At 41.3% G+C, this 12,973-nt stretch overlaps 1 protein-coding gene across 1 annotated transcript in view; it reads left to right on the forward strand.

Annotated features, from left to right (window-relative positions):
- Plxnc1 (plexin C1) overlaps positions 1-12,973 on the forward strand; it is a 149,788-nt gene that overhangs the window by 54,213 nt on the left and 82,602 nt on the right. The window contains 1 exon segment of the mRNA XM_040755002.1: positions 7,446-7,560. Within this exon segment, the coding sequence (XP_040610936.1) occupies positions 7,446-7,560 (115 nt within the window).

Here is a 12,973-nt window from a genome sequence, read left to right on the forward strand (position 1 = left end):
TGTTTTGTCACCATACAGCAGTGGTTCTCATCTTGTAGGTCAAACAACCCTTTCACAGGGGTTGCCCAAGATCATCAGAAAACATATCTATTATTTACATTATGATTTATAACAGCAGCAAAATTACAGCTCTGAAGTAGCAACAAAAGTAATTTTATGGGTGTGGGGTCTCCACAACAGGAGGAATTGTATTAAATGGTGGCAACATTTGGAAGGTTGAGAACCACTGGCGTAGGAGAAGGTTGTTGTGAGAACTAACTGTAAACCTCAGAGCAGGGCCCAGAACATGCACTGTTTCCTCCATGCTTGGGTGGGGTAGTTTCCTAGCCATCTTACACAGATTTCTATTTACTTAGGAAACAAACTCACTCTATCAGAGTACTTCCTGAATTTCAAACAGCAAGCTTAAAAGTGTCTGAAGTTCCCCCGTTGGCCTCTTAGGAGGTGGAACATGTTTTTCTGGGTTACAGATGAGGAGGTGGTCCATTTTCTTATAGATTCAAGTGGCGACATTAGTCTATTATTATTTTGAACAAATTGAGCTCTATAACACATTTATAGTAAACTGAGAACAGGCTTCCTAAATAGTTGCCTGCACTAATTGTTACCACATAAAGAGTTTTTCCCCTAAGGAAAGCTTTTTCTATTTAAATTACCTTCCTTTTCTTCAGGAAATCTTTTCTTCTCACCTGGACAGCTTTATTTTCTAATTTTCAAATAGATTTGTATCTACTTATTGACTTTATCATGTAGGCATGAGATTTAATTAGAAATGGGAACAAAATAAAACTGTTTTAGTCAGGGGTTTCTAGAGGAACAAAACATATATAAAAGTATGTATGTATGTATGCACACACATATATGCATGTATGTACGTGTATTGACTCAGTTTTGCTGAAATAGTAACAACTACTGTCTAATATCTGAGAACCTGGTCATTGCTTGGTCCTTGCAACTGGGTACCTCAACAGTTAGAGTAATCCTACAATGGCTGTCTCACAGTGGGGAGGTTGAGAACCCGGTAGTTACCTGGTCTACAAGGCTGGGTACCTCTGTAGCTTCCATCTGGTGCCAAAAATTTGGAGGGTTCGTAGAGAGCTGCTAGTCCCCACTCAACAATAGCAGCCTGGAAGCGCTGCTTCTGGGGACAAAGTAGGAATCAGCAACAGCAGGTGAATTAATTAAGAGGCAAGGAGGAAGGCCAAGACAGCAAAATAGCCTTTTTAATCTGGGCTGCTACCAGGAGGTGCCGCCCACAATTGGGGTGCCCCTACCCCCAGATCAATCTAGGCAGCCAAGACAAGTCCTCTGGTAAGGCTGTTGACTCAGATGATTCTGATTTGTGACAAGTTGCCATTAAAGTCAACCATCACAGATAGCGATTGGGATCTGGGCTTGTAGATTGATCCTATTGTGGCTTGAAACTGTCCCCTGCAAAGCCAAAGCGTGTGTTGTACATGGAGTTGGGAAGTGGGGCCTGTTGGGAGGGGGACCTGTTGAAGGTGGGGACTGTTGGGCGGGGTCCCATTGGGGGTAACGTCTGTTGGGGGTGAGGCCTGTTGAGGGGGGGCAGTTAGGAGGACTATTGGGAGGCGGGGGCCTGTTGGAAGGGGGCCTGTTGGGGTGGGACCTGTAGGGAGGTGTTTATGGCATGAGGGCTCTGTAGGCAGGAATAGATCAATGTGGTTATGAACATGCTTGAGGCTGTGAGTTCTGTCTCTTGCATTCTCCTAACCCTTCCACCATAGGGTAATGCATCAAAAACATCCTTGCCAGGTCTGGACCTTTCAACTTTGGGCTTCTAGAGCTGTAAGGAAAAAAAAAAACGCAAAAACCTTTGTTCTTTACAAATTACCAAGTCCGCAGTATAATGTTTTAAGTACACAAAATGGACTTAGAACCATAATTGGTGCTGAGAGGCAGAGCTGATGGTATAATCAATACCTGACAGTGTGGGGCTGGCTGGGAACTGGTCCTGGATAGAATCTGAAAGAATCTTGGGCAGCAGCATGGGAAAGGCCTCATTGCAATGTAAAGGCTAATTCCTTTTAAAAAAATGAATTTATTTTACTTTAAGAATATATTAGTGTCTACATGTATGTGTGTATGTTTACCATGGGCATGTCTGGTGCCCACAGAGGCCAGAAGGAATTGGAGTTATGGGGCAGATGTGAGCCGCCTGATGTGGGTGCTTGAACTGAATCCAAGGCCTCTGCAAGACTGGCAACTGCTCTTACCTGCTCACCCATTTCTCCTGCCCAGTAAGGGTGACGCCGATGAGGCTATAAAAATCAGCAGTGTGGAAAAAGCCTGGGAGGGACTTCCTAGAGATTACATATATGATCATGATCAAAATATTTGTAGAAATACAGACAATGGTGGCCTTCTGCAGAGATCTCAGTTGGGGGTGACGAACAAGGATTTTGAAATTGGAACAGAGGCCATCTGTATCAGTTCCTTTTCTGTTGGTATTGCATGACCAGAAGCAACTGAAGGCAGAAAGGATGTGTTTTAGCTTATGGCTCCAGGGGGATAGAGTCCATCGTGGCTGGGAATGCATGACATAGTGGCAGGAGTGGGAAGCTGACGGATCACATGTCATTAACAGACAGGAAGGGAGAGAGGCTAGCAGGAACAAGAAGTGGGATGGGGCTGAAAACCCTCAAATCATTCCCCTCATGATATGCTTCCTCTAACAAGGCTCTCCCTCCTAAATAGCCTCTCCAAATGGTGCCACAAACTGGGGACCAAATGTTCAAATACAGGAGCCTGTGTGGAACATTACTCCTTCAAATCACCACACCGTCCTTGTTAAACAGTTGCAGAGAGGTTGGTGTTACTGTGCCCATGTCCTAGGAATTTGTGGAAGTTGGAGCTAAGGTCTCTGGCGGAAGAATTTATAAGCTAAATATTGAAGGAGCTGTGCGATTGCTTTTTATTGAGTGTAGTAAGATATGAAAGAATAAGAATGGCTTAATTAAACCAGAAGGGGGAGAGAGTTTGGGAAACTTCTCAGCTGGTCAGATAAAGAATGAAGAGGCAGTTTTAGAAGATGAAATTAGGGGTGTGACTAAAGGAGTGTTTATTAGAAATTACCATGGATGACAGGCAACCAGGTTCCAGTTATCAAGATATCAGGGAATAACCTCAGAGACATTTCTTCAAAATAGGTTGGGTCCTCCAGGATAAAGCTCCCAGAGAGGTGTCCTAAAGTTCTCAGCGTTCACTTGCTGGGCCACTTTGGGACTCTGCTTCTTGTAGTCTGGTTCAGTGCACCTTGGCCATCCCTGCTGTGGCTCAAGCAGGTCTAGATATAGCTTAAGACTGACATTCTAAGGGGTACATGTGGTAGACCATCATAGCATCTACTTGGTACTAGTTCTATAGCTATGCAGAGTTCATGAGCTAGGAGACTATGATGGCCTCCATCTAATATCGCAGACAGCCTGGGAGCCCATGAAGAAACTTGCTACTGGGACAAAGAGGGGGTATTTAGAGAGTTTCTACTACAACAGTGCCTAGAAAGTCAAGGGATGGGAATGTGGCAGTTTCTGAGACCTCAGAATTATACCACCACTAAACCCCTTCAGCTGCAGGTAGAAGACCTAACATATAAGAGCTGTTAAGTGGACTAAGCCGATCCTAACCTTAGAGGCAGAGCAGCCTGGGTGCTTGGTAACCCTGTGCCAGGGTGTGGTACATTTACCTAAAGATTATTCTGGAGCCTGAATATTTGACACTCTCCACATTGTTGGGCTATAGACTTACATGGAACCAGTTACGCATTTCTTTGTGCTTAGTTCTTCTTATGGAATGGGAATATCTGCCTATTTGTCTCATCATTGTATCCTGGGCTCACACATCATATTTAATTTTAGCATCTCATAGCTGGAGAGGAATTTGTCTCCTGATGTATCATATCCAGGGTCTCCCCCACAATTGCTTTAGTGAGAGTCGAGATTGTGGGTTGGTATTGGACCAGTTAAGTCTTTGGGGCTACTGAGATAGAATGAATACAGTTTTCATGTGAGAAAGATGTGAAGTTTTAGGGCCAGATGTGGCATGCTGTGGCTTGAATGTGTCCTTCTCAAAAGCATGTTGGAAACTTAAACCCTGGTGCAGCAGTGTTGAAGGGTGGGGGTGGACATTAGTGGGAAGCATTTCGGCCAAAAGTGCTCCACTCCCATGGATGCTTAGAGGCGTTGTGGAAGGAAAGGCTGGAGATGGTGAAACCAGTGTCTCTTCTTATAGTCTCTTACCCTTCTACCTTCTTCCGTGGAATGACACAGTTAGAAGCACCTTGCCAGAGTCAGACACCCAGTGTTGGCTAGCCCAGCTTCTTAAGAAACAAATCTCTATTCTTTATAAGTATATGGGTCTTGGTGTTCTGTGAACATGGACTAGAGCAGATCCTCAGCAGAGGGGGTAACAAATGTAATAGCCTAAGCAAAGAGCACATATACACCCTGAAAAGTTCTCCAGGATACACTCATGCTAAGGTAACTCCAATTTCCCGCTTATACACGGCCTGGCAAAATGGAAATGGAGCCCTTTAAGAGATCCAGGGATGTGGCTAGTGGAGTGCTTGATTGTAATTCTAGCACCTGGGAGATGGAAAAAGAAGGATCTGATGTTTGCAGTCATCTTTGGCCTCACACAATGTGATGTTAAGGCCCCTCTGATCTACATGAGACCTTTTGGGGCCTAGGGGGAGAGTCTGCCCATCAATTGGGGAGAGAGTGGCTCCCTAAGGACTGAACCTCATCATGTGTCATGCCCAACAATGACATCTTCATGTCATTCAGACAATGGCTTGAGGATTTATTCAATTGGCTATTTCCTTGATTGATCCATGAGAGTAAGAATAATTTTCACAGGGAATCATTTGAAAGCCCCTGGTTTTGTTTACTGAAATGTGGGAGCTCTCAGCTCTGTTCCCCTTCCTTGAGAAATATAAATGTGTGGGTAATGTGCTGTTGGGAAGCTTTTACAATCTGCAGTATTTGAGAAGTAATAAGATACTGTTGTTAGCTGACCATCTGGTTATATATTCTTGGTGTTGTGGCTTACTTTTTTTTCATTATTTTTTTAAAACTGGTGAAGGGCAAGGAATGAGAGTTAAAAAATTTACAGAGATGACTTTCTTACATAAACAAAGAATTTATGTTTAGAGGTGCAACATGTTTAGGTCTTGTTTCCTGAGGAATAGAAAATGAACAGCCCATTATATATAGGTTGTCTCATTTTCTTTTTCAAAAAATAAACTAACCTTAACTCCTAATTTGATCTCCAGCTCCAAACTTTTGGCTTATGTGAAAAATAGTCTCTTTGCCGGAAAGAGGAGTCAAACATAAATTACAGCTCTAGAAAGAAAAATCACCTGCAGAAAAAACCTATAGAGATTTCATATTTCATCCATTCATTCAAAACTATTTATCGAAACCCAAGTATTTGCATCTCACGCTCGCAGACACCAAGGGATTTGCTAAAGAAACATCAAGATACTCCCCTTTCCTTCGAAGGGCTTAGTGCTTTCTTGGGGAGAAATGGCATGGGCATATGAAACAGTTAAGTTGTAATTCAAGGCAGCATACGATTAAATATCAAAATGTGTGGTTCCGACAAGAAATGCTATAGTTCAGAAAAGGGAGTGATAACTCTGCGACATGGCTGGTTTTTTCTGCCTACAAATTGGCAAATCGTAGCACTATTTGTATGAAATATTTTACACTTGTTTTTTTGGCAGCCTTAGGCCTTGACTTCCAGTCAGCATTAAGAGCCTGCAAAAATATTTGCACTCCAGTCTCCGTAGAATTGGCTTAATTTTTCTTCCCTTCTTTCTTCTAGGCACAGGGAGTGCCCTGATACAAACCAGAGGGCCCGGAAGAGGCAGGGCATTTTTGACAGTCACAGTCTTTTTCAGATACAGACCAGCCTTGTCATTCCCTGTGCTCCAGAGCTGCGGTGCTGGCAAACTCCTTCTGACATTGAGAGAGGTTTAATTTGAACTTAACGTCCGTGACGGACGAGTGAGCCATCAAGGGTCAGCTAGATTTACGGCCTTGGAGAATCACTAATGAAAACCCCTCTGGTTGTGACGTTGGAGAAGGACTGACACAGATGTGTGTGTGGTGGGGGGTTGTGATACATATGTACCCCTGGGGGGCCCAGTCTCATGGTGGGTGACAAGCTAAGAGTGACTAGTGAAACTCACCAACTTCCTACTCTATATTTGTCATATGCAAATGAGCACAGAATCAAAGAGAAGCAACGAGGCCTAAATTGCTAAGAATTAAAAAGAGGAAGAAGAAATAAATTCTTTTGAAGTTAGATGGATTGTTTGGGCCCATTCATAACTGCACTGCTCCCCTGCCCAAAGTGATTGCTGTCACCATGTAGATGTGTGGGAATGTCCTGAATCATGGGTGTTTAGTGTTCTTTTAAAACTCAAGGTTGTTCACTTGTTGTCAACTTCATTTTAGTCTTTGCCTGGGGCGTGTGTGTAGTATTTAAAGCTACTCCATATTACTCATAGAAAGTGTTCACGGATCTGCGCCATTTGAAGATAATATGGTACTTGGTGTTCATTCTCCTTGTTGGGTTGGTGGCCCATCTGGTAAGTTAATGTGACCTAGAGTGACCAACACATCAAGGAAGACAGTGCTTGCAGTTTCAGAGCATCTATTTATCAGAGTATGTGGCCCTGGCCACAACCTAAGATTTATTTGGGGCATCCTCCAAGCTGTCTGACCTGGGAAAGTGGCCTTGCAAAATGTTTTACTCATATCTTTTGATATAATTTGGTATCTGTCTAAATAAATGTTCTGGAGCAGCAGATGGCTAAGGAATGTCTTATTATATTCTTGGGCAGACTCTGCCCTTGAAATATTTTCATTTAATCATCATGTTGCAAAGCACAAAACAGTAGCTTTATTATTTTTTTAACACAAAATGAATCACTCACTAGGTTGGTATTCTAGCAATGTGTTGTAAACCTAAAATGTATATAAAATATAAACCTTGTCTGGACTGTCCTTAGGAGGAATTTCTCCACAGGAACTCAGTATTTTTGAATCTGTGAGAGGATGGGATTTGGATGGATGTCTCTGATGATGTCATCTTAAGAGATCACTTAGGAGTCTAAGTACAACATGTTTTCAACATTTGTCCTCTGCTTCTTGCCCTGATAAAATCACACACACACACACACACACACACACACACACACACACACACACACACACACACACCACACACAGCCTCTGCTGTTTCTTTGTTGCTTTTTATGCTTTTAATATAAAATCCCTATTCTCACTCAAAATCAATAGCCCACTGTACCAAGTGTTTTGTACTGAAGCTGATTGTGAGAAAGTTGTAATTAATGTGCGTGTGTATGGCTGCCAATTTACCAATTGGTGATTTTTGTTTTGTTTTTGTTTTTTTAGGTGCACTTTTCGAGGAGACTGCACACATGGAGGGAGCTTTGAAAACTGGCTGGATATTTCATCTGGACCTAAAAAATGCCCTAAAATTCAGATAATTCGAAACCTTAGAGAGAGGGTAAGAGGAAATGTTTTTGTATTTATGATACTGTCTTATGTGGTACAGCTTCTTTCTGGGTATAAAGAAAATCTTTTAACAACGGAATAGTCTTAGTGACAGGAGTCCACTCATTATGTTGGTGAATGGTGAGGGCCTCCCAGATGCCATTCATCTGCAAGGTGCTGAAGATACAGTAATAACCTAGTCAAGGCACAGCCCACCCCGATGGAGTTGTCATCTTGCTAGGTAAAGATGACTTTCATTAGTTGGAATCAGTTGGAAGATGCATTTTTTGATGTAGTAGAAATACACCTTGATTTTAGAGAAAAATAAGTTCAGCAGATCCCCGCAATGTGGTTCACTGTGGGATTTTGTTTGGATCAACCAGTCTTTACACCACAGTGCTCAGTCTCAGAACAACTGTCCATACACATGGAGTGAAGCAGTTGGACGGACCAAAGCGAACGGGTCCCTTGGAACGCTCTTGACATGGATTGAGAGAAGGGACACATTGAACATATTGTAGCGGAGTTCTCCCTGACACATATGCCTACCCTGCCTTGCGGGGAATGGAATTCCTTGCACAGGACTGTAAGGAGACATTTTCTCCCTAATCACGGCTCTTGTGTTCTGAGTAATCGCACAGAATCCCCGCCAGCAGCCAGTTGACCTGTCTGTTGCACTCACTGTGTTTTATTTGAATGCCACATTAACAAAGAAATGGGCCACTTTCTCTTCTCACTTTGCCATTTCAAATAGCAAGAACCATGCCACTTAAGATGATTTAACATTTAATAAAGGAAAGCCAGGGCATTTAATGAGAGATAAATAATAAAGGAATCGAGCTTTCACGGCGTGACCCATCAGAACTCGTGGGCTGAAAGTTACTTGGTCTTGTCGCTTTCTGCTGTCTTCTGGAAGGAGGTTGATCTCCAAAACTCCAGAGTCACTCCTGCCAGCTCTCTGTGCCAGGGGGTCAGATGCAGGGTAAATGAAGTTCAGCCATCCATACGCAGAGATAGCCAAGTTCTTCTCAGACTGGTCTGAAAATCCAGCTGACTTTTGGTGCTAAGGCAAAGTATTAAGTATTAAGTTGAAAGTATTAAGACATTTTTATGTCCTCAGGACTCTGCTAAGTGGTTAGGATTATGCTAGGTGTTTTCCCTTTGTCATTAAAAGAACCCTTAAGGGGGACACTTTGTGTCCTAGGAAAAAGTAGGTTGTAAGCACTGCTCATAAAATTAGCTTACCAATCGAGGGATGATGTAACCAAATCATCATTTACATGTGATCTAGAACATTTCAAAAACATGCCTAGGTCACAATGCAGTAAACAAGGTCACACCTGTAATCTCACCACTCAAAAGGCAGAGGCAGGAGGATCTCTGTGAGTCTGAGACCAGCATGGCTCCTACTTTAAGTTTCCTGTCAGCTAGGACTCCATAGTGAGACCCTGTCTCAAACAAAACAGAGCCAAAAGGCTTGCAGACAAACACTCACTAGTTCTGTCTTCCCCACCCTGAGTCCCCACTGTGGCTTGCCACTGGGCAGAGCACAGTCTTCCACAGGGTCGTTACATCACTGTCCACACATCAGAGATAAGAATTTAGTTAATTTCTAAAATGTACACTTCATGATTTTGTGTGTGCTGCTTATGCACGCCATGGCATGGATGTGCTCCACCGTGAGCACTAAAGCCGATTCCCTTCTTCCACCATGGGGGTCCCGGGGATCGAACTCAGGTCACCAGACTTGACTTCAAATGCCTTTACCTGCTGAGCCATCTCACCCACCCGACACTTTGGTAATCTCACTTAAGCTATTCTTTAAAACTTTCTCTGCACTCTTGAACCCAGACCTTATGCATACCAAAGGCAAACGCTCTACCGGATTGATTCTTTTAGGAGTATTGATGAGAAATAACTCCCTTTTCCCTCTCTCTCTTCCCCTCTCCCTCCTTTCCTCTCTAACTCTGCTTTACTACTTAGCTATATTACCAAACCTGACCCCTCTTAATCATGGTATTTCAAAATATTTCTTAGTCCATGACCAGCCACCTGTGACTTACCTGCAGGCTTAGGCCATTGTTTCAACAATACCTGACCCTTGCCTAAAGAGATGGCAGTCTGTGATTGTCCCCAGATCAGTCTATTAGTTAAGGTCAAAGACCATTTGTGAGCTGCCCATCAAATGCCTGGTAACATTCTAGTACCTTTGTGTGTACAGGGAAAAAAAACATAAATTACAAAATGTTTGTTCATAAGAAACATTATTTCTTTACACAAACCAGCTAGAGAATAGGATATCTTCATCTTCACTGAGGAATACATAATTAAAAGAATTAATTAGAGCAGTCCCTGTTAGTCTAGGAGGGATGTCTCTGAGGTTTTTGTTTAGCAAAAAGAGCAAGAGGCAGAACGCAGTCTGCTATTGAACAAAGATTTCCTGTTTATGCATGTGTGTCTCCAGATGATTATGTGAGCATTGTGTTAGGGTTCTCTAAAGAAACATAATTTATAGGGAGGGAGGAGAGAAGGAGAGAGAGAGGATTGTGTGTAAATGAATATACATGTATATATGCATATATATGCATTAAAATGTGATTTATTGGAATGACTTACAGGCTGTGGTCTGAGTAGTCCAAAAATGGATGTCTCCCATCCAAAAGGCCAAGGATCTGGTAGTTGTTCAGTCCATGAGACTGTATGTTGTTGCAGTCCCCATCTGGTGCTGCAGTCTCAGAGAAATTGTAGAGAGTTGCTGTTCTTCAGTCTCCATTGGAATCCCAAAGAAATAGGCTCTAGTAACAGCGAAGGGATGCCTCAACAACAGGACAGATGAACTTGCTAGCAAGAGTGAGAACAAGCAGGCAAAAAATAGAAGCTTCCTTCTTCTATTTCCCTTTATATGGGCTGCCACCCGAAGGTGTGACTCAGACTTAAAGTAGGTCCTCTGACCTCAAATACAGTCAAGAAAATCCTCCCAGGTGTGCCCAGATGCTTGGGTTTTAGTTGATTCCAGATGCAGTGAACAACCAAGATTAGCCACCACAAACATGGAGACCAGTATGCAGGGACTTTGTACATGGTTGTGAGCATGGCTTTCTTAGCTGAATGACTGGTGTTGATGGAGAAGGACGTAGACATTGCACAATAAATAAGAGCAATACAGTAAACAAGCATAAAGAGATTCAGTGTTAAGTGAAAAGGGTTTACCCATAAAATTATGACAGAAGAACAAAAAGCATTTCCCACAAAGCAGCCTAAAGAGAGGTGGCAGAGTGACTTCCACAAATCAGAATTGTAAGAAGAAACTCTGCCAGCACTAATTCTGTCAACAGTGTTTCTTGTCCAGTTGAACAAGAAACAAGTAACATAAATAATTTGAAATGAAATACAGAAAAATGTCACTGTTTGCTAATTGTTAGTTGTTGCATATATTCTAAATACATGCATTTAAAAAACTGTTCTAGGATCCTAGGATGTAACTGGGAAGGAAAGCATATGGTAAGAGCGAGATCCTACTCTGATCCACAGTGTCCCCAAGCTTAAAAATAGCAGAAATATGTTAACGAATAAACCCAATTACAGATGTTCAGCTAATACTCAAATACTAAAAATCATACTGTGCTTTCAGGTAAACAAACTTGCAACCTCCATTCTTTAAGAAAAAATTCCACTTATAAAAGCAGTAGAAATATTCAAGGACAAACTTCAGAAGCAATGTGTATCTCCTGTGATTAAAAATCACTTTTATTAAGAGACATTTTTTAGAGACAGCTACCAAAAATAGGAATTTATTTTTTGGCTTTGCAACAGTTTGTCTCAATCATTTTTTTCCTGAGATTAATTAGGTAGTATGACAGTGGTCTATTGAACCGATTTATAATCTGTCATAGTAGAACCTTATCAGCTAAAAACTTAAGTGTAAATGAACATGTAGAAGACGCCCGTTTGGAAGGTAGGAAAACGTCTATGGGCATCTGTAAGCATCCCATGCTGCTTAGGAAATGGTACTTCTACAACATATTTTTTTACAGTTTGAAATGAGTAGGAATTTTCTTAAAACAATAGTGTATTTGTGTGGAATAATATGATCTGATTTAGACTATCTTAAATATATGTATTTTTAAAAGTTCACTTAGGCATGACCACTGTCGATTGTAAACAAATACATTATCTCACAAATGCATTGCATGTTTGTACAGTAAGTCTATAGTGTTGGATGGATGTCAATAGCAATTTTCAGTCTGTTCTGAGTTTAAAATAGTGATACAGACACATAGACTAGAACTCAGAAATTAATATAAGAATTTCAAAGATCATATGTTACAAAATAAGGAGAACCAGAGGAATTTTATTACAGAGTAATAACTTACAAACTGTGGAAGCTTTTGTTTCATAATTCATGTTAGATGTGAAAGTATAATGCAGGGCTGGAGAGATGGCTCAGCAGTTAAGAGCGTTTGCTGCTCTTCCAGAGGACCCGAGCTCCACACCTACATGGAGTGACTCACACCTGCCTGCAACTCCAGTTCCAGGGGACCTGACACCCTCTTCTGATCTTCTGGCCTCCATATATACACGTAAATTAAAAAATAAAATATTTTAAAAATAGAAAGAAAATCTTGTATAGTTAGGTAATTTAATAAAATATCACAAAAAATGGAATCAAACATCACATAATTTGAAGTTATGATAATTTTCTTAGCTCTGATGTATGTAATGACAAATGAAAATATTCATACAATCAATTTACTTAAAAAAAAAAAAAACAACCTTACCCGGGTGGTGGTGGCACACACCTTTAATCCCAGCACTCGGGAGGCAGAGGCAGGCAGATCTCTATGAGTTCGAGGCCGGGCTGGACCAACAGCCTCCAAAACAATACAGAGAAACCCTGTCTCATAAAACCAAAAAAAAAAAAAACCAAACAAACAAAAAAAAGCCTTAGGCTGGAGGTATTGGTCAGCAGTAGAGGGACTGCCTAGCATGTGTAAGTTCGTGGCTTTAACCTCAACACTGGCAAAAAAAAAAAAAAAATATATATATATATATATATATATATATGGGGGAAAGATTTAATTAAAGTATAAACCTCTGCAAAGTACTTGGCAAAATCTCTCAAGATAATGAAGCTAGGAAAAAAGAAAAAAGAAAAACGTTAATACACCAAAAAGCAAGTGGTCAGAAGCACACGTTCTCAGAGCAGATTTGGGAAAGCAGCTATAAATATGGAAATATGTTCAACCTCGCTAGTTATGAAATAAATACAAATTAAAGAGATAATAAGTTATGCTAACACCCAGTGTTGCTGATGCCAATTAGCACAACCTTTTTGGAAAGCAATTTGGCAGTACGTTTCAAAAGTAATAAATATATTCAGTTTGCTTAAATCGCTAATTCCAGGCATAGAATCCAAGGGAGCAACT

The sequence above is a fragment of the Mesocricetus auratus genome, unplaced genomic scaffold (genome assembly GCF_017639785.1).
Source record: "Mesocricetus auratus isolate SY011 unplaced genomic scaffold, BCM_Maur_2.0 Super-Scaffold_100011, whole genome shotgun sequence".
Taxonomy (NCBI): Eukaryota; Metazoa; Chordata; class Mammalia; order Rodentia; family Cricetidae; genus Mesocricetus; species Mesocricetus auratus.